At 38.8% G+C, this 21941-nt stretch overlaps 1 protein-coding gene across 4 annotated transcripts; it reads left to right on the top strand.

Annotated features, from left to right (window-relative positions):
* Positions 1-149: 149 nt before the first annotated feature.
* tasor2 (transcription activation suppressor family member 2) lies at positions 150-21702 on the top strand. 4 transcript variants are annotated; one of them, XM_028036053.1, is made up of 22 exons: positions 150-1213; positions 1485-1633; positions 1875-1970; positions 2068-2140; positions 3395-3486; positions 3569-3706; positions 3816-3946; positions 4038-4054; positions 4649-4748; positions 4842-4936; positions 5041-5147; positions 5438-5510; positions 5609-5680; positions 7987-10107; positions 10904-11207; positions 11306-11768; positions 13026-16229; positions 17630-17752; positions 17836-17989; positions 18083-18188; positions 19613-19794; positions 20715-21702. In XM_028036053.1, exons 1-22 carry the CDS (start codon positions 1180-1182, stop codon positions 20810-20812), a joined length of 7932 nt encoding a protein of 2643 aa, XP_027891854.1. In that variant the 5' UTR covers positions 150-1179; the 3' UTR covers positions 20813-21702. The 4 variants fall into 4 exon arrangements, with proteins under 4 accessions (XP_027891854.1, XP_027891845.1, XP_027891870.1 ...); XM_028036044.1 differs by having other exon boundaries at positions 10478-11207; XM_028036069.1 differs by lacking the exon at positions 7987-10107 and having other exon boundaries at positions 10478-11207.
* The last annotated feature ends 239 nt before the right edge of the window (positions 21703-21941 follow it).

Below are 21941 nucleotides of genomic sequence, written 5' to 3'. Positions count from 1 at the left end.
AAAGATGTTTTCTTTCTATCCAAAGTGGAGGTTAATGTTTTTTTTCTGATAGCTAAAATCAAACGTCAACAGAATGCATTGTCAACAGATATTTGATCAAATTCTTACCTTCAGCTACTTTCAGTTTCAAGTTGGCTTAATCTGATTCGAAACTGCTCCTGAAGGAAAATGCAATTTTAAAGGAGGACCCACCTTATCATTTTGTTTGTCTCGGTTCTGTTATCCTCTTCAGCATTTATAAAGAATTTAGTTAAACGAACAGGAAACTGTCTTAGATTATATGCTGGTTATAATCTACTGCTCTAAGCAGGTATAAATCAGCTAAAGCTTGGATTCCAGTTGTTGTTTTTTTACTGTAAATATCACTTCCTCTTGGTAACTGAGATCATCTAATGGCTGATATACTGCCATACCAACCAGTTTCAACGATATTGGTTGTTTTTTTCTCATTTCCAATAGGATGCACTGCCGAAGTTGAGCCGGTTGCTTACTTGAAGATTCTATATTTTGAAAGTATGAATAAGGGAAATACCCAAACTGTTATAGAACAGATAGCCTAATTAACTTCCTCATTCTACTAAGAATAGTTACAATAAGCCACATTAAACCGAGCCCTGTCCTCATACGTTTTCGGTAAAAGCTCACGCTTCCTTCACATCGCCAGAGTGGTTATGTCTTATATATTTTTCCAAAAGGCAATGCAGGGGAAAAAAAAGACGTACGAGACGTGAACCGCAGGCGCAAGCTAGCTTCGCCACGCCATAGCTCCAGCAGCAGCAGCAGCAGTTTAGTCTACACTTTCAAGATGGACGCTTTAAGCTCAATAGGTTTCTGTTTCTTTTTCGTCGCGTAGAGCCCATATGTTGGTTGCCCACGCCAGGAACCTCGCGGGGGAACACATGTAGTAGCGTAGCTAAGCGACTGTGTCATTTGGAAAGCGGAAGAAGTGAATTTAATGTGGACATTTCTGCTCCTTCGTGTTTGGACCGAGGGGGTATTTTGTAACTTCCTGGTTTTCGCGTGAACATGCCAGTTGGAAGTGAAGCGACAGCGCGAGGGACTCTGAGAGCGTCGGACATTTCGGGATTAATGGGATTTTATGGGTCGTTTGTGATGTTCAGAAACGGGGACAATTGGTTAAAACGACAAGCAAAGGGAGAAGGACAGATTTCATAAGCAATGGAAAGTCGAAATGGAGGAGCCTCAAGTGAAGGTGACGAGCTTCAGTGTTTTTTAGGACTTTTCTTTTAATGGGTATTAATTGGAAATATCCATTTGTAATATTGTAACCACTTTGAAGCATATTAAAGGAAATAGACACCTAAATGCTAGGTGTTGGTTCTCAGGTCAGAATGTCCCAGGATTGTGAAATACCTTTTTTTTTTTTTTTTTTTCTTCCCCTGCTCACTGACTGCAGTTTTCTGTAATTTTTCAGCTCTTTGTATATGTTCCGCTCATGGCCATGTTTTCTGTTTACACACCAGGTTTTTTAATACCTGTGTCGGAATCGTCGGACGCCTTTCAGAGCAATATATTGGCTCCACTTCAAAGTGCTTACTTGTACGAAGAGTCGCAGCAGTTTTTCAGATACAAGTCTGCTGTGTTAGTCAAGAGTCCTGATCTGGAGAAGAAGGTCAGCTCAGTCTTTTCCTCCTCACCACACAGCCTCTGTTCAACACTAATCACAACTCAAAAGAAGTTCATGTTTACAATATGAATATTGTATATTAGCTCATTTAAATAACCTTTCCACTGTTTTTCTGAAAAATATAATGACATTAAAGTGCGACTTTAATATTGTCTATGTCGAAGTAGAACGTTCTTTCGACTGTGTCAGCTTTCAAATAGATTTCTGATTGTCTTCTTCACTTTAGTACAACGCATTTCGAGCAGGGAAAACAAACGCAGGGTACTCAGAAGATGATCTCAAAGAAACATACGGCTTTTTGTTGTTTGACGACGGTAGCAAGGTACATTTCGCCGTGACCTCCACAGCTCAGAGAATATGTGTTTAATTAAATGTTGCTGAGGGTCTTTTTTTTTAAAACTGTTTTAATATTTTTAAAGGCTAATGCACTTGGACAAACTGGTGTAATCTCTGGAAACAGCACATGTACAACTTTGGGAGATCCAGCAAAAGGTAAACCTCTCATTTTCTTATGTACACACCCTGAAGTCTGATGCAACCAGGCGAATAAGACTAGAACTGCAGTATTTAAGATATAAGTATATGTATATATATTTCAGAGGAACTTACCGTTAAAAATGATTTTTTAAAAGCAAGTCTTCATCCATCTTCCCAGTCGAAAGACACTGTTGTTTGTCCCGCAGTGCAGTAGTCCCTTTGAAAGTGAAAGCAAGTTTCAGAGCTTCATCAATGTATATAACTGAAAGTGGGGAAAAAAATCCTAAATTGAAAGTGAAACTCTAAATCACAGTATATGTACACACCACTCTGAACTGTATTTACTTCAGAAGTAGCATCACTGTAGCAGTCTTGATCACTTTTCTCAGATTTTTCTGCATAAATATATAGTTGAAGTGTTATCTGTTTTGATGATTTGTTCCTTAGAAATCCTTTTTAGTGAACAGAGGAACAAAAGGCCAATGGAAGAGCACAAACAAATAAAAGCTTTATTGTTTCAGATGTAACTCTATATAGTTGTGCTGTGAACTTCACTTTGCTGGTTATTAAAAGGATTTTTGATCCAGTTCTTGTGTGATATAGACTGTGAAGGTAGTTGCAGCAGATTGTCAATTTCTCTCTCATTCAAACCTGATTTTATTTTCAGGACTCTGTTTCTATAAACTGCTGACAAAGCATAATGAAAAAGAACCCACCTGACAGGTCTTTGACTGCTCATGTTTCCCACTAAAACCAGATTTGCGACTTTCTCTTTTTTTGCAGCCTACAAAACTTTCAGTGACTTTTACCCATTTTCTATTTATATTTTTCATATACCAAATAATAATTTTCAGTATACAGAGAAATTACCCTTTTTATTGCATTTGTTGTAGCAAAAACCCCCCAAAAACAACAGCAACAAATGATAGCTTTGTTGATTTGGGGCAAAGTTATTTCCCTTCTGTATTTCTATTGTTTTTCTGCATGTTTCAGCAGCAGAGGCATGAAGATAAATGTCGGGATTATGGCCACTTGTGAACTCAATGAGATCATTCACATTTCTTCTCCTGCATAAGGCGTGTCTCTCACAATGACGCGGCCTTTCTGCAGGGTGTGGTTGTTCTTCTCGGGGTGTGGCAGGTTTCTGGGAACCTGTTTCACATCGAACATTAAAGCATTCCTATGAGGCCTTCAAATAGTAAATGTTGCTGTTTTTACTTTATTCTAAAAACATGTATTTAAGTGAATGTTTTTTTTTTTCTGTTAAAGGTGTTTACATATCGATGTACTCTGATTGTTTGGATATAAACCGTTGGTATCATGGGAAATCTGGATACATTGCCATCATCAGGCTGACAAAGGTACTGAAAAACAAAACGATGGAACATCCGTTTGGAAGAATTACCGCTGATTATTAATTGTTGTTTTGTTGTCTTCGTAAAGGGTAAAGTTAAAAAGGTCGCAGAGAACTACACACAGAATTTCACAGAGCCCACTGTGGGCTGTGACTGTCATGTGTCGGACCAGTTGCCTTCTGTGTCTTCCAAAACCAGCTCCTTTCTTGCTTTTGAGAGAACTCAGGTAAAGATTTCAGTCTTTAGAAGTGCTCCTGTTGTCACAGCCGTGTCAAATACGTTACTGTAGTTTGCTACAAACACCAGGCACCTAGAATTGATTTTATCTCTTTCAGTTTTACATTTATGAGCTGCTACATGATGGAAGCAGTGAAACATCTCAGTCTCCCAGCGCTGCATGTCCATTTGCTATTGTGTCATTTTCATATATGGATACAAAAGCATCACCTGTTACACTAGGGAAAAGGTATTATTGAATACAGCATGTTTGTTTTAGTTACATATATTTAATATTAGTTTTAAAATCATTTTAATTATGTCCCAATTTCTCTTTTTAGTGAGGTGCAAAAACAGGGTGAGTACAATTTGAGCAGTAGCAAAAACTTTTTTTAAACATACTCATTTCCTGTAATTGCCTTTAGTGGTTTGTGTACATTTGCAAGTACTTCTAACACTGTAAAGGAAGAAATATTGTCTGAGAAACAAATTAATTTATTTACAAATACTCTATCTCCTTTAAACTCCACAAGTTTCTTTTATTTCTACATATATGTGGCTTCCGAATGTAGAACCACTCAACAGAGTACGGTACATTCAGTTCAGTCTCAAATCACAATACCAAAACACACAGTCACTAAATGAAAAGGCTTCTCTGGGTAGTGCAGTAGTTGGCACATCTTATTTCACCACCCAGTGGGCCTGAAAGCGAAGCTCTGAAGCTGTAAATCACAGCACACCAAACCACAGTTGCTCAAAGGTTTGTCTTTAAAAATCTTCTCAACCTTTAAAACCTGTTGCAGGAAATAATAGTCATAACATTCTTTTAAAAAGTGATTTTTCTTTTCTTTTTTACTCCTTGCACATACTGAAATTGCTATAAATAAACGTACCAACTCTTCACAGATATTGTTGTAACTTGTGATCATAGATTATTTGTATTTTTTTTCAGTTCATCACTACTTACCATGGAGGGGTCAGCTTCAGATACAGAACCAGATTTACCATATTGACCTCCGATCCACTGCCGTGGCCTTTGTTCCTGTACAACTGTAAGTTAAATCTGCATTTTAACATCTCATCTGTAGTTTCTTCTTTAATTTGTAAAATGTATCCTAATATTTGTTTCTCCCTTTCTGTTAAAGACCGCCAGTGATCAAGGTTAACCAAGCCATTCACATGTCAGTTCTGAGAAGCCTGTTGCCAAGAACTGTTTTTGAAACGAGCTATACAGAGGAAGGTAAAAAAAAGTTAAAGCATTTTTTTTACACATTCAATCCAGGACTTTTGGATGAGTTAATTCAGCCACACATGTCGATGTTTCTGTTTTCTGGTCTCTTTCAGTCTTTTTGGACGGCTCGTACTGCGACTTGTGTGAGTTTGTATCCTCTGAAGCAAACGAAGCCAGCTCATTTGCTCTGCTGCTCTCAGAGATCAAGGAGAAAGATTTTGTGAGTCTGTAGAGCCTAGTTACTGTTTTACATAAAATGACTAACAAAATCTGTTATTAATTTAAAGTGATGTAGATCAAATCCAAATTCCAGCACTAAGTTTGTGCACCAAAGCTGCAAAATTATTATTGGATTGTTTTACTTTTTAATATCTGTGTAAAGAATCATCATAATAACATGCAATGGGAATTCATGCAATGTTTCATTTTGCATGCAGCACCAGATTGCTTTTGAGGTTAAGTTTATTTTTATCTCTAACGTAAAAAAAAACATTGCTTGCATTTGCACAGGCTCTCATCATTCCTCTGATTGATGGAGGATTTCTTATCTTAATGCACTCATCGCACTTTCTCAGATATGATGGTAAGCTATGAAAATGAGACTGTATACAGGTTGTCAGTTGCACCTCCAATTCTGTCTATGAGACAGACGCATCATTTTGCACATTTTTGCTCTTCCAGATGCGGAGTCTGCTTCGGCAGAGGTCATGAAAGGCCTCTTTGTGTTTCCTGACTCACGGTTTGTAAGGAGAGGTGATTAATGCGTTTTTTTTTTTACATTTTGACATTTATGGTATACCTGTTACTTGTGTGACTTAATATGCAACTTTAGTTTTATCTGGATTTCCATTGCAAATGCAAATTAGATTGAACCACCTAAGGTTTTCAAAGCGTTTGTCTTACAAATAAAAAAAATCTAAAATGCCTGGCATGCATTATTCAGTTCATTATCCTACGCTTATTCCTACGCTAAATTAAATCCAGTGCTACTAATTGGTCCAATAAATTGGTGAATAGTCAACATGTGAGTTATTTAAACTCAGGCCAGGAATAAAGTTGTGGAGAGGTTCAAATCAAAGTTTTGTTACTTTGACTTGAAGAAACAAACTTTGAGTTATTGCTTCAAATCAAAGTTTGAAGTAACAAATCAAACTTTGATGTGTTACTTCAACAAAGCATTGGGATGTTAAAGCATATTAATGCTTTATGATCTCATTGAGCACTGTTGAATCCATCATCTGAAAATGCAAGCCTACTAAGAAATTACTATCAACCTATAGTTACTCATAATGCAAGAAAATTGTGAGTTAGAAAGCTGCTAAGAGGGTCATGGTTACTCTATAGAACAGGTGTGTCAAACTCAAATACACAGTGGGCCAAAATTTTAAATTGAACAAAGCCGCGGGCCAAGGTTGAACAAATGAATCTTTTAATATGGACCCAAACAAGTTTTGATGTAACAATAAATATTGAACAAGCAAGGCTTATATAACTTAAAAGTGCAGGCGTGCAAAATTGAGTTGCTAAAAATAATAATAAAACATATAAATGGCATATTAAATAAAATTTAAATAAAAATTGAATGCCTCCTTTCTGAGGCAAATGCCAAAATTAGCTTTGTACACAGGCTAATAAATTTGAAAATAAAATAACATAACTATGAATAAATCATTAAATAAACTATGAATAAACCATTCAGGCCTTGGAGTAACAAGAAAAGGTGCATAGAAAACTTATTTATTGCTCATTTTGCGACACACTGATCTACTCTGATGCAGCCAAGTCAGATATCTGGCATCTTTTCTTGGATGCCAGTTCATCAATGTCGGGGCTCAGAGTTTGAGCTGAGGAAACCTTCATTATCGAACAAAGGTGTTCGTCAGTCAGACGTCTCCTGTGAGACGTTTTCGTCATCTTCACTGAGAAGAAAAGTTGCTCACATACATATGTAAACAGATATTCTGTCTCCCACCTGTCCAGAAAAGTTCTATTTTCTGCCTTTCTTTTCGCCATTTTTTGGTAGGGTAACACAGTGACGGCTGTAGTTTGAGGTCGCAGTGTGGTTTGGGGGAGAGATGCGGGGCGCGCCGGGGCTTTCAACCGAAGGAGTGGGCAAGAAGACGGATCACCACCTTCCTAATACATCCATGTCTGCTATCATAAGTGCTACTGACACAGAGGAGGAGGCGTGTCTGCCTCTGTCCTGATTGACGCACCAAAAAACAGCAGAGCATTATGGGATTTGTAGTATAAGCAGTGAATGCGGCGTCACAGTGTCGCCACCGTATAATACCGGCGGGCCGGCTCTAATATTAATTTCAAATTGCCTCGCGAGCCAAATATAATTACACTGTGGGCCAAATTTGACCCGCGGGCCAGAGTTTGACACCTATGCTATAGAAGCTGTATGAGTATTCAGGTGGGAGGTGAAACTGTTGATAGGACCACTTAGCAATTCTGGCCTCTATGGTAGATTGGCAAAAAGAAATTCAATGTTCCTTTTGCCAATCTACCTCTATGGTAGATTGGCATAGAGGTAGATTGGCAAATCTACCTCTATGGTAGATTGGCAAAAAGAAATTCAATGTTCCAGATAAACCATAACAATTAAAATTTACAGTTTGCCACAAGCTACGGGGACATAAAGAACAGCGTGCTCATCCAGTGAGCCAAAATTAGACAATTGTAGCATAATGTGAAGTGCTGTGTAGCTGGAAACTAATACTGTATATTATCCTCAACACACTACCCCTCCATTGAGCGTTGTGGTGGCAGCTGTGGGTATCAGGCTTTTCCTTAGCAGGGAAATGTAGAGCTAAATACAGGGGTATCCAATAAAGAAACATGTCAAGAGGATGCAGAGAATTTTAGGCCAGACTTCAGGTCCAAAATTATTTAGTCATTGTATGGCCTAGCTTGAACTTTTCAATAAAGAGGAATAGGCAAAGACTTTTGTCTCAGGCTCTCCAAACTACTCGGCTAATTACAATTGTTTTTCTGTCATAAAACTTTACAAAACTAAACACAAAAATGTGTTGTTGTTTTTTTATTTGTCACAGACACAAAATTTCGAGAGAAAAACTGTCCCCTGTCATCTGAAATTCTACATATTCTACCAGTGCTAAGTTACGCCGAGGGCGAAGCTGAGAAAACGTCCATGGATCCAGAGGATGAACTTTGTGAAGTTTTGACTGAACACATGCAAAGTTATGCCACTTTAATAAATCCAGGATTTTCTTCAAGTCCTTCAAGACCTTCAAGGGAGCTAGGGATGTTTCCAGATCAATATGACGTGGCTGAAGCGCACAGACATCTCTATTTGTCTCCTGAGTGGAATAACAGAACTTGGGAAACCTTTAAGTCATACATGAGCAAACCAGACTCCTTCCAACTTCCAATAGCTAAGGTTTCAGAGATATTGGCATCAGGACAAGAGGAGCGAAGACAGGAGCTTGATGATGATGTCTACATCTGTCTGTCATCGCCAGAGGAAGCGCAAAGTAGCCCAGTTTGCATGGAAGCAGAAGACCAGTCACCGGATGAGCAATCGCTTTGTAATATTAGGGTTTCTATGGATATTGATTTTCCAAGTCCTGAATTTCAAATTGCTGCAATACCCATGTCTCAGAATATTGTGCGAGACAATGTGCAGAGTGACATTGTTACCAAAGATGATCCAACATGCGCTCACCTCACTGATCAATCTAACAAAGCTGATGATCCAGGAGCTCAAGACCCACTAACTCCTCCAACATCAGAGGATCTTCCTGCAGAGTTCATTGTCAGCATAACCTCAGCAAAGCGAAAAGTTCCAGATGAAGTATCTACATCCAAGCATACTGACTTTAATTTTTCTGGTCTTTCAACCATGGCTAAGTTACAAACAGCAGAAGTAAACTCTGTCATTGATCTGTCTGACAAAGCAAAAAGGTGTTTGGATTTCCCTAAGGTCACCAAGAGTACAAAAAGAAAGAAACGACGAAGAATATATTCTGTGGTGAAAAAGAAGGTTTCTAGCTCTTCTGTCAAGACTCATAGTTTAAAGACTGCTGTCTCCTCAGTTAAGGTTGAACATTTAAACCGCGAGACACAGGAGCACAGTGAGGAATTACATTTTCCTCAGTTGAGAAGTTCATTAAAACCGAAGTGGAAAAAACTTAACAGACGGAAGTGCAGATTTGGTACACTGTCATCAAAAAGTTACAAACTTAGATCTGCTGTTGATTCAGACAAAACTGAAGAGATGAAACCAGATGTAGGACTGGTGAGTTTCCAAGGGGATAGTTTCTTAGAGGTCTTGCCTCTAAGAAAGAAAATGGAGCGCTGGGACCTGAAGCCCGTCTTGAGTGAATGTGGGAGGATTTTGCTTCCTTTTGGCTCTGTAGATTTTTCTGATCAGGTTAAGTCTATGCTGTGTACAAAAAAAGATGAGTGCCCTGAAAAGGTCTCGCACGATGTTCCTGTAACTCTTCCTGACCCAGTCACAATGGATAAGCAACTTGGCTCAGCTTCAGAGACAGCAGTTGCTGAAGCCACATCCACAAGCACTGTTGATGATGAAAACCGTCAGCTTGATCATGAAGACATTTTGACACCGCCCGTTGATTATAGTGGGCGAGTACCATTGACTCCTAACTTTTGTTCTGTTTCTCCAACAAATGACACAAATAATTTAGCAAAAACTACTGAAACCAAACAGCTTGAAATCTTTTCTCCAGTCGAGCTTTCACCAAAAGGGAAACTCCTTCTTAGCAAACTAAAGTCGGTTCTTTCAAGACGAAAAAGAAAATTAGACCTCCCCACCAAGCCACAAAAGAGGGAAGATGTTGACCAAGAAAGTGACTTTTGTTTTAAGAGAAGCAAAGTGAACTCTGACACTGAGACACCCAAGGGTAATAATGCAACTCCTCAAAGTGTCAATGTTTCAAAAATGGCATCGGTTGACCCCCTTTTTGCATATTGCTTAGGCTTGACTCCTAAACAGAATCTAGAAAATGTTCAAAAAACCAAGAAAGTGGATGCTCTGCTGAGGAACGATTCAACACAGAAAGAGGAACATACCCCCTTAGACAAACAGCCACAAATAAGTCTAAGGCCTCTATCAATTTTCCCAAGGAGAAGTAGAATTAAGACTCTGAAAAGGCATCAGGGCATCTCTGCTGAAAACGTTAAAAAGAAATGTAAGTCATGTCTTTCAATTATTTAGATCTAGATACTCTTGGGCTGTGATGCAAATGTCTGACGTTGATACCAGCTTGTTCTTTCATTGGCTCTGTCAACTCTGTAACTATCCTAAGCATGCTGTTGCTACTCTTTACTGTCTTTGTGCACTTTAAAATGTAGTTTTTCTTTGCTAATGCAGCATTTTTGCTTGTTGTGTCAAAGCATGCCACGATTAAATAAAGCTTACACCTGCCTTGTTAAGCAATGACAATATCTGTTGGTGACAAATGTCTTATTGTAAAACAAAGGTGTATTTCATGTGCTTTCAATGTGCTACTTTTTACCTTCATGCATTTTCTCTTTTTCTCTTCTGTTTTGTCTTCACAGGGTGGTTGCATTTTCAAACTCCAGCTTGTTTTACAACTGAAAAAAAATACAATGACTGTACTAGTGATAAAACTGTCAGGAAGACTGTTAAAGAAAAAATGAAAAGTACTTGCACATCTACAGATGCGTTGAACTTACTTGCTGACTTGGCACTCAGTAATGACAAAGTCCCTCCACAACCAAATCAGACACTTGAAAGAACGCCTAAGGACAGTGTGAAGAAATGTGACCTTTCAAAAAGTCTTTCCAGTGCTGATCAAGAGTCAGTTCTCCACACTCTACTTAGAAATCCTGCTGCTAGAGCCCTTCAGTCTCTCGAATCCCCTTCAAAATGCTCCCTTGTGGCAGAAAATAATTTGGTTTCTTTGATATCTAAAGATCATGCATACTCACTGCCCCCATCTTCTCTACTGTTGGATTTGTCAGGTGCAACCTTCCAGGTACCACCTTTAAGTGGTTCGACCAGACTGCTGAACCATCACCAGTCAATGTATGGCGATGGAGCTAAAACACTACACCCTTCTGTCAGTACGGGAGACATAGGTGAACACACCAAGACTCCAGAAAACCTGCAGAAGCACCGGCGAAAGTTAAAACACTCTCGCACCTTTGTAATGAAGGAGAAATCCATTCAAGTCACAAGAAAATGGGAAGAAAACTACAACTTCAATCTAGACAGCAGGTTTACTAGTGATGCAAAGGACAAAGTCATCATCCGAGCTTTGCACGGGTATGTTTGGTTTCATACTTGGGTAATTACTGAAGGGTAATTTCATGTTTTGCTAAACATTTCCTGGTGATGTATAATATTTGTTACATTTTCAATAGGCCTTGGGATTTCTCCATGCAAGACACTGCTGAAGAAGTGCGACTCATCTTCCACATGTGGATAGGTTTGTTTTACAGCCGGTCAACATCCAGGTTCTTTCAAGTGGATCCAACTTTGATGCAGCAATGTTCAGAGGAGAGTAGATCTGTGGATGTGGCCAGTGGAACGTTATCAGACCGAACGAGGCGTGAGCCTGAGATCTGTTCAGCTGTGGATCTTTCAGGTCTAACAGAGACTCCAGACCTAGACGCTTCAAAACTGCTGGACCTCAGCAAAAAAGACAATGCTGTCTCGCAACCAGAATCTGGAATTTTGGATTTGTCAGTGAAAAACTTTGACGTTAAATGGGTTTCAGTGGAGCAACAGCTCAACAAAAAAGTGACTCTTGTGTCCAACACGCCCTTAAAAGCATTGAGTGCCCTAAATCCAGCACCAGGCCTACAGGAGAAAGAAGCATTTCAGGTTTGGCTTTCGTCTTCTTATTATTATTTTAAAAAATTATTGAGATTACCTTTTTGATGTAGACCTAATAGATAGCCAACTCTGAGTCTGTTTGCCTGGGGTTGCAAACACTTGCACAGTCTCCTAAAGAAAAAAACTACTTATTGCTGTAGTTAAAGATGACTATCATTGGTTTACATAAATTTGAAAACCTTCTTATTATCAGAGCAGCAAACCTGGGTCTGAATAGTCCAAAACACACATCACTGCTGGTAAAAAAAAAAACACATTTAGAAGACTACACTAATTATTTACTGACTTGCACAAAGCTTTTACTTGAATCCCATTGAAACTTGAGCTAAAGATGGAAAGTCCGTGCCAAACGGCCATTGAATCTGAACAAACTTGAAAGACCTGCCTAAAAAGAATGTGAAGGGGTGTAATGCTTCAGGAGATGTCGGAGGCTCATTAAACTAGAACGGACAACTGCAAGTTGTTCTGCAATAAGCGTAAACGAATGAATAAAAGCATCTGGGGACTACTTAGCAAAAATACACACTCATTCATTGGGTAGTTGGCATTCACATGTTAGGACGGTGTTTGGTGACATACCAGTAAAAATGAAATAAATGGCCAATATAGCCATTTGTGAAGGCACAATCTTCAAATGCCATTTGTGAAGGCACAATCTTCAAATCTTGCCTAAGAGATTGTCTGTTTTGGGGTGACCCAATCAGTAAAACAGGATTGAAGTTGATTGACCAATGTCATTTCTCTGAACAACCATGTCAGGAGAGATAATAACAGACACGAGTTAACAAGAAAGTGTAAAGGGTGTGCAATGTTGTTAGCGTCAGTGACTGTTTTATAACTATCAATCGGGATGACAGCCATTTTAAGTGATGACCTATTTATTTGATCCACTTAGACATGCTAACGGGAACAACACACTCCTTGACTCCTGTTGAAACAGTAATGTTTGAACCACTTATGAGAAACTCATGATAGTCCTAGGATTAATTAACAGGGCATTTTCACGTTAACTCATACATTTTCTTTATTAACAAACTGTACAATACACAGTACAACAATTATCTAAAATAATTTCTGTGTTTACACATTTCAACACAATTTATACCTAGTTGTAATTGTGTTTTTATAAACTGTGTTGTTGGTAATCTGTTAAATATATTGTAAAACATTGGCATTTTTAAATCAGAGAGGCAGTACTAATTTTTAAATATAATTTTTTTCTTTCTTTCCCACATTCTTTTACAGTTCAACAAAGAGATGGTGCTTTTCAGAGATATTTCCAGTGAGGTCAAAGATGATAAAAACATCAAGAGTAAAACAGCTGAAACTGAAGACAAACTATTACATTTTGATCACAATGAAGCTCCTTCTTCTAAGAGTGACTGGATATTTTGTCAATCAGAGGTGATGAGGAATTTACCCCTTGAGCCTCAATCTGATGGAGCTACACTGGGAACTGAACCTGTGCTTCACGAAAGCAGTGAAGACATCAGCTTCAAGAAAGTTGGCATTGAAAATGAAGAGGATACAGTAAGGACCATACCCCAGCAAGATGCATTGTGCTCACCCACATCTGTTATGGACAAGGAGGTAAACAGTGGAGAAGAATGCAATGTGATTCATACAGGCGTGGGACTACAGGAGAAGGAAATCTGCCAGGATGGCAGTAGAGGTCCTTCTCCGGATATGACGAACACATATTCAACAGGAGTCAAGGAGTCTGTGAACAAAGAATCTGATATTGTTTGTAATGGAAATTATGTACATGAAAAGCTGCCAGGTGAGGAAAGTCCAGCCTCACTAGACAGGACTGACAATCGAGAAGGAAATATGGACTGTTGTACGACAGCTGGGGTGAAAGATTTTAAAAATGAGGATGTTTGTGTGAAAAAAGATGGTGATCAAAACGAAAGCTGGATTTCTAATGCTGACATTGATGGAGACTTGAGAAATGAGTCATTACCCAAACTGTGTGGAGGTCGTGCACAGCAGGGTTACATTTCAGAGGATAGTCAAGTAGATGAACAGCTGTCATTGTCAGCCAGCATGGAAGATTCTTCGCTGGGTGTAAATCCCAGTGTGTCTAAACATGAAAGTCCCTCCTTTGAAACTGTTAGCACTCCATCAGAAATTGCACCTGAACTTAAAGACACTGCATCACAGGAAAACTTGGATATAAACAATACAGACTGTCAGAAGGTGGTGTTGCCCATCTCATGTGAGAGTAGCTATGACTCTCCCACAGCTCCATGTTTTCCTCAGGAAAAGGACAGTGTTGAATCCCCAAACAAAATGGAAACATCAGACCAAAGTTTGGAATCCAATTCTGAATGTGAAGAGAAAAATCTTGAGCAAACTCTACTAGAAGTACAGGAGTCCCCATCCAAATGTGAAGGCAATAATGTGTGTGAGGTGGATGAACAGCTTACTGACGAGACTGATTCAAAAACTGATGAAACAACTAGTTTCGTCAAACTTTTGCAACCTGGGAGCAAAAGTGATGAAACAAGTAGTTTCATCAAACTTTTGCAACCTGGGAGCAAAAGTTTAAATTTGGTTTTAAATTCAACACACCCACCCAAAGATGTGGGTGAGGTACATGTTGTACCTCCTGAAGACAGGGTAGAAAACGTTGTTCAAGATCAGGAGCCAATACCTTTAATTAGTGACGCTACTAAACCTATAGCTGCGCTACCTGACCAAATGTCGGTCGCATCAAATGTTAGCACTGAGGGAGAACTATCCCCTTGCAAATCATCACTTCTTGATGAAACCTACACACCAGAAATGTTTAGGGAACAATTTGATAGCAGGTCCCCAACTCCTACTATAGACGAAAAACCTTGTGATTTAAACTTCTGTTCAAGCCCCAGCAGAAGCACCGTTGATCTCACTGATTTTGAAGACGACCAAAATGTGACTGAAAACTCAACACCTACAGATGATCTTCCTTTGGATAAAATACTCCAAACTTCTACAGTTAACACTAATCCAAATCCCCCTGTTGGCCTTTGTCCTGATATCAAAATAAGAACGCTACGGGTTTTGCGAAGTTTAAACGAATTCACTGAGATTCCCAACCACCAGGAGACACTAGCAGACCCAGATTTTCCTCCCCACAAATCTTTTGTCTCAGGGGAAGTTTTAGAAGAGGAGGAAAAAACTAATTTAAGTAATGAATGCCTTCCATATTCTCAGCGTCCAGTCATGGCAGTAAAACCATCTAAAAGCGAGGAAAGTCAGGCGCATTGGCAGTCAAAAGACATAGATCCTAAACCTACCTCCCAGTGTAAAGAAGCTAGTGGCAATTCTGTCAAATACTTATCACCAAATTCCATGATTTTGAAGGAGACAAAGCAGTTTTTTAAAGAAAAGTCTGATGAAATTGATAGTAATCACAGTGTCTGTAAGCCTTCTTCCAAAACCCGTTGGTTGGCAAACACAATCTCCAGTGAATCTGACACAGAGGAGGAGACAGACACAGATTCCCTATCAAATTCTCCTCATCAGAACTACAGAAGAACCATGTCAAAGCTCAACCAAGTTTCATCATCACCTACATCATCTGTGCGATGCTCTAAATCTGAAGAAAGTTTCCCTGAATTGGGGGATCAAGACCCCAAGTTTATGGAATATACTGCAAATGGGACAGCTGAGAATATAATCATACATGTTACTCAGAGAGACAGCTCAGACAAGTTACTAACTTGTCACAAATATGATGCTATAAGTGACGATGGTCGCATTGCAGATCCTCAAAGTTCACTCAAGTGCACAGTCTTTAATTCTGGTCAGAAGAGGCCCTACTCTTTTCTGGAGCAGCTCTCTCAAAGGTGCCTTCAGAATGACATCACTCGGGCGTCAATGGAGCAAGAGTGCCTCATCTTTTCAGAACAGATGAAAAATCTTTTGAAAAGGAGTAAAAAGGAACCCCTCTCTCAACCGGATACTCATAACAGTTCAGCGTCTTGTACCAGTCCTCTGACTATCAGCTTTTCCAGACTTGAGGAGCAAGAGGATTCAATGGAGTTTTTGGACACCCCTCTTGTTAGACAAAAGATACAGGTGGATATGTCTAACAGTAAGGTCCAGACGGCTTTCACAGAGGAACGAAAGGTGATCCATGCTCTGTCTCAGGAAAACAGCAACCCAATGGAGCAACCTGGGATTTCTGCAATGACTGCAGAATGTGCTAGACTCTACAATGCAAGGATGCATGATGTTTGCTCTGCCAAAAAGGTCCCACCCAGATCTAAAAGCAGAAAAGGTCATCAGAGCGACCCGAGAACTGACAAAAGTAACCATTTTGACTTCTGTGATCAAATGAAGAAAGAGCTAGATGAGACCTTCCAGAGTAATCTGAATGCCGTTGTGAAGAAATCCTGTAAAACAAAGTACAGATTCTTCATATTGGTGACATCTGATGACATCTTCTTCAAAGAAACAAAGGTAAAATGAATTTCAAGCAGCTTGGTTTTAATACTTTGTGTTGTGGCAATGTCTTGGAATAAAGGTATTACCTTATATAAATGGTGTATATTCTCAATCAGCCAGCTGCCAAGTATCTTCTTGAGACTTAATAGGCTGGGTGGTGGTCCCTCTTTCGATAGGGGGTAACCAGAGGATGTTTTCTATTCATAGTAGAATAATACATCTCTGTTTCACTGGTTAAGTAATCACTATGGTGCTGGAGATAAGACTCCAGGTGACAGTCAAGCCTCATATTGAAAAGCAGTGATTTGGCTTTCTATCGGATCAAGGAACCACTGAACCAGCTCTTTCCACTTGCAAGGATATATGAGAGTTCAGGATGTTTGTTTAATCAATCATAAAGTTGTTGATTTGAAGAATGCTTTCTACATATGAATAGTAGAGGGTACTTCAGCATGATGGTGTGCCAAGACATTTTTTTTTTTTTTTACAGAAGTAATCCTGTTTACTTAAGGGACTGTTGTGAGTAACCCGTTCACTAAATTATCTTCCACCAAAATGAATAATAATGGGGGGTTTATTTATTCATTCATTTATGGTTTTTGAAACCAAATTAGAAAAAAGACAAAATAAAATAAGACCAGTTAAAGCAAAGCCACATTTTGTTGGTGCACAATTTCTGGCAGAAACCCAGAAATGACGGCCTGAACTTCTGGCACGTTTTGTTTTCACTCAGCATTATAGAAACTACCGAAGGCTGACCATCAAACGGCAGCAGATTCATTTTTGATATGAAATAGCCATGGAGCTGTTTTGTCACCTTTCGTACACACCTTGTATATTAGGCGCACATGCTCAATTTTGCCCTATAGTAATGTTGGTGCGTAATTTCAGTCACATCATCAACTAACAGTCTTTCTTTTGAAAATGGAAATGATTTATGCAATGAACTGCAACACTCATGAGTAGGCTATGAAGGTGCTCTATTTCCACCGAGAGGAGTAGATGGCATTTCTGTGTTTATCAGCCGTAAAGGGTATGATTAGAGAAAAAAAAAACATTCTCTGTCTGTTCACTTCTTCCTGTCATATCAGCTACTTTCCTATCTTAATTTCATAACAAGGTGAAGCAGAGCTGGGAAATTTAACACTAGAACGGCCACAAGGTGTCAATTTGACCGCCACATTTAAACCTTAATCCATTCACCTTATACAAATATGCAAAGGGTGGGAAAATATATTTTATATGTACAGTATTGGTTGATCTTGGTTATCGGATATAGATATTTTCATGTCTATTCAGGCCTAAAAATGCACACGTTTCCTTTTAATGTTTATGCCAAACCAATAAAAGATTCACTGATGGCAACGGTTTATTTATAAGTTGTCTTTTTTTATTTGTTTCTTACCGTTTTAAAGGCTCAGCTGGAAACAGAGGGCCACACTGCTGTGCAGCCATCTGAATTCTTCCTTGGCGAGGACGGTTCTTCATCGCTACTCATTATCCTCAGAAACGAAGATATTGCAGAGCACATTTGTAAGGTAAAGGAATAAGCGGGCGAAACAAATCAACATCTGTTATAGGACATAGGATCAGGAGTTAATGTCTGCTCTCAACTTTTCAGATTCCACATTTGCTCAAGCTCAAGATGAGTCCAGGTGTGCTGTTTGCTGGAATCGATGAACCAGATGATGTGATCAATCTCACCCACCAAGAGCTGTTCATCCGGGCTGGCTTTGTAATGTTTGACAGAGCCGTGCTGGAGCCCCTCAGCGTTGGTATGTTTACCTAACTGAATCCTTTTCAGTGGTTCTTAAAGAACCTCCTTCTCCTAGTTTACCTAACTGTATCAACTTTGTGTGAATTTGCAGGCAACATGAAAAAAATCTCCAAAATCTTGCAAGAGCTCAGCAAGATGGGGAAGTGGAAATGGATGCTGCACTACAGAGACAGCCGTCGCCTGAAAGAAAACGCAAGGTTGGTTTCATTTCTTTAAAAAAATGTCACTTTTTTTCTCTTGGCACGTCACACTTGTTATACAGTATTGATTTTTGCTTATTTTATTTATTTTGACAGGAAAGTTTTCCTCAAGTGCAGACATATATCGAAAAAATTTAATATCTTGAAAAAGTTCAGTGTTTTTTCATAAAGTGAAAACCGTATGTCATTTAGATTCATTACAGAGAGTGAAATATTTAACCTATTATATCTTGTAAGTTGATGACTACGGCTAATAGATTATCTGTCTCCATAATTTTAGAATATTGTGAAAAAATTACATTTTGGAAACTCATGGTGTCACATCATGAACAGTTAGTTAACTCAAAACACCTGCTAAGGTTTTCTGAGCCTTTAAATGGTTTCTCAGTCCAGGTCAGCAGGACACAGAGTCCTGGGGATGACTGCTGACTTGACAAATGTTCAGCAGTCATCGACATTCTCCAAAAGTAGGGCAAGCCACAAAAGGTCAGTGCTCAAGTAGCTGGCTGTTCACCATTTTCCTTTTGCACCACAAGGAAACTTAAAACTTAGGCCACTTTTTTGGTGGTTTACGTTGTTTTGTCAGTTTGTCCTCATCTGACCTCAAACCTTGTGATTTTGTAAAGGCAAAATATTGCTGAGCACGTTATTTTTGACAAGAGGCTCACAGCAGCTCTGCAGTTTTGTTTGTTTTTAAAATGGGAATACTGAAAGGATAAAGGAACAGGGTTTCGTTTTAGTAGCTTTGGACAACAATTCTCTAAATGTTTCATTTATATTTCAGAGCACTACCTCATGAGGAGTTTAAACATGATTGCTCTGCTTCATGGGTACTGCTCGATGTTTTCCAATAAAATAAGGTTCCTCGTGTTGAGCTTAGTCCTGAACCAGAGACAACCTGGGCCAAGGAGAAAAAAAGAGTTTCATCTTTTCAGATAAAAATATGGTTTACTTTTAATTTGGGAATTCAAGGTCCCAGAGTCTGAAGGAAGAGTGGAGAGAATCCATGTTGCTTCAGGTCCAGTCTGACGTTTCCACAGTCAGTGATGGTTTGTGGCGCCTTGTCATCTGCTGGTGATTGGCAAACTAAACTGGCCTGCACCTCACAGAGAATCTTAAGGCGTATTGATAAGACCTCAGACAAAACAAAGGTTTTCCCTTCTCTAAATAAAACAATTCACATGTAAAGGTTTAATCAATTTAGGCTAAAACTGTAACCTTATCCAATTTTGCATGAATGATGTGTCCTCAGGCATGTACCAATTGTGTTTTATTGTGAATATTTGTGAATGTGACTTTAAAACTTCAATATGACTCAATTCAACTTTGTTTTTTGTAACGGTTACCTATTTAAATGTCAGAAGGATTGTCTTAATGATAGTCTTATGTTAAAGTTTTACCTTTCTGAACATTTAATCCAGGTTGAGTGAAGAAGCAAACGAGAAGAAGCTGTTGATGTACTGGTGCCAAGATGCTGATATACTGGATGTCTTGCCTTACCACGAGTGTGACCAGATGACTAGAGATCAACCAGATTATCTGGCATGTCTGCTCCGACTGCAAGTCCAACATGTATCGTCTCGTTTTCTTGTTTTTGTAACTGGTGAGAAACTATGTTTGATGCTTTTTGTTGGTTTTAGAGGTCTTGTAATTTAAATGAAGCCTGAGTTTGACATCAACCTAAACTAAACTTTCCCTGTTTTAGATTAGGTTGGATTACTAAAGTTATAAGACCCACACATCTTTACTAAGTGATGGTAGCTCAAAAATCTGGACTTCGTTGTCCTTAAGCCACTTTAAAACCAGTTTTGCAGTACGCTTTGTCATAGTTTATTTGGAAAACCCATTTTTGCCGAAGTTGTAACTCCCATCACATCATGTCGTCACTCCTTCACATTACAGTTGGGAAGGTGTTTGCAGACTTCCGAGCTTTCCTCCAAATAAAGATGATTGTTAAAATCAACTCAACAGTTTTAGTTCTGTCAGACGACAGGAGCCGTCTCCAAAAATTAAACCTCTGAATTAATATAAATAATTTTGGTCTTGCAAACTGGCCTGAAACAGTCTGATTTAAGGTCTTGAACTTGTTACTGAACCAGGCACTTCAGTGTATCCAGAAAGCAGGAGGTATTAAGAAAGGTTGCGTTAAAAATGGCATCTTGGGGCGTGGCGCAGGAGGTTAGCACGCCCCACGTTTGGAGGCCTTAGACCCGCGGACGTCGCGGGTTCAACTCCCGGTCCCGACGACCTTTGCTGCATGTCCTCCTTCAAAAATGGCCGGCTCAGCTGGCTGCCTGCAGACGCAGCTCCCGTCGTGTGTGTTAATCTGTGTATAAAAAATTCTTGCAGTAACTGCGAAATAATTTCCCTGCTGGGATGAATAAAGTAATTCTTCTTCTTCTTAAAGCATTCACAGTCAGTTTTACGTAAAATCCAGTAAATTATTGATTTCTTTTTTTCTTGAGGCCATGTTCTCTTACTACTCTCTGCAAAAGCTCTAATTTGGTTTCCTTCTTTTTCCAGATGCAACAACAGACCGTGCCTTTGAGAGGAACGGGATTTTGACAATGACGTTGAACACTTTTCTGACAAAGTCTTCAACAGAAATATTCAGAGTTTGACTGAAAAGGGTTGAACTGATGATCAGGTTCACTCTCTGAAACATGAAACAATCAAATGCTCTTTGTATGTGTGAATTAAAAAGCCACCAGTCATGGATATTTAAAATGCCTACTACATGAGTAGCTAACCTTTCACTAACTTAACTGTTGAGTTTTTTTTTTTTTGTAAGTGACAATTATCAGTTTATCTTTCAACAGGCTGTTCCGGTCATGTTTCTGTATAGCCTCGGTAATGATTCAGTTATTGGATAGATTGGCAGACGCTGGCAGCTGTGCTGTTTGAACGCAGTTTGTATTGTAATTTAATTCAACATTGTACATTGTAATGTAAATCCACTTACAAATGATTTTTATGTTGTTCATATTTGTTCCGACATACTGACTGTATAGATTTTCAACAAAGCTACGTTTTGTCCTTTTTTTATTAGCAATACATATTTAAAGATTACACTTGTACAGTATTTCCTGACTTTATTTAGAACAAGAACTAATGTCTAAAGTTTGTATGTTGGTTTTTTAAGTGTTTAAACCGGTTTAAAATCTTGTTTTTGTATCTAGGAGAATAACTTCTATTTTCTTAATGTTCGATAACTATTTTTCTTCTAAATATAAATCTGTCTGAAACTTGAAGAGACCAGATTTTGTCAAGCCGACTCATTTGAAATTCAGTTTTAGGTATGTGCAGGATCTGGGCTTTTACACCCAGTTGTTGCACCTGCGGAAAACTTGAAAGGCACCACACCAAAAGATAATGTGGGGTTTCTGCACAGTCTGGAAATGTGTTTTTCAGCTCCGGATAAGTTTATAAAAATGTAAAGACTATTTTGAGAAAGAGCTTTCATTTCCAACTTGTGTCACTTTGCTTGATTAAAAATTGTTTCTGAAACAAATTGCTCTATTTGGTGCTTTATGCAACACTTGTGTAGCGCCTTGAAGAAGCATTGAAATACCCCAGGTTATTATGACAGTGTTCTTTTTGTGATAGACCATCACTAAGTAGAGCATAATAGTCAAGAAGGAAAATGATAGATGGTTCTTTTACAAATATAAATCTCAAAAATTGTACTGTTTGTATCCATCACATTATACTCTGAAACTTGGATGGGTGCAATTTCATTTTAACTCCAGC

The sequence above is a fragment of the Xiphophorus couchianus genome, chromosome 2, assembly GCF_001444195.1.
Source record: "Xiphophorus couchianus chromosome 2, X_couchianus-1.0, whole genome shotgun sequence".
In the NCBI taxonomy this organism is placed as follows: domain Eukaryota; kingdom Metazoa; phylum Chordata; class Actinopteri; order Cyprinodontiformes; family Poeciliidae; genus Xiphophorus; species Xiphophorus couchianus.
The sequence above is the reverse complement of the archived record's forward strand: the minus strand, read 5'-3'. Positions and strand labels throughout refer to the sequence as shown.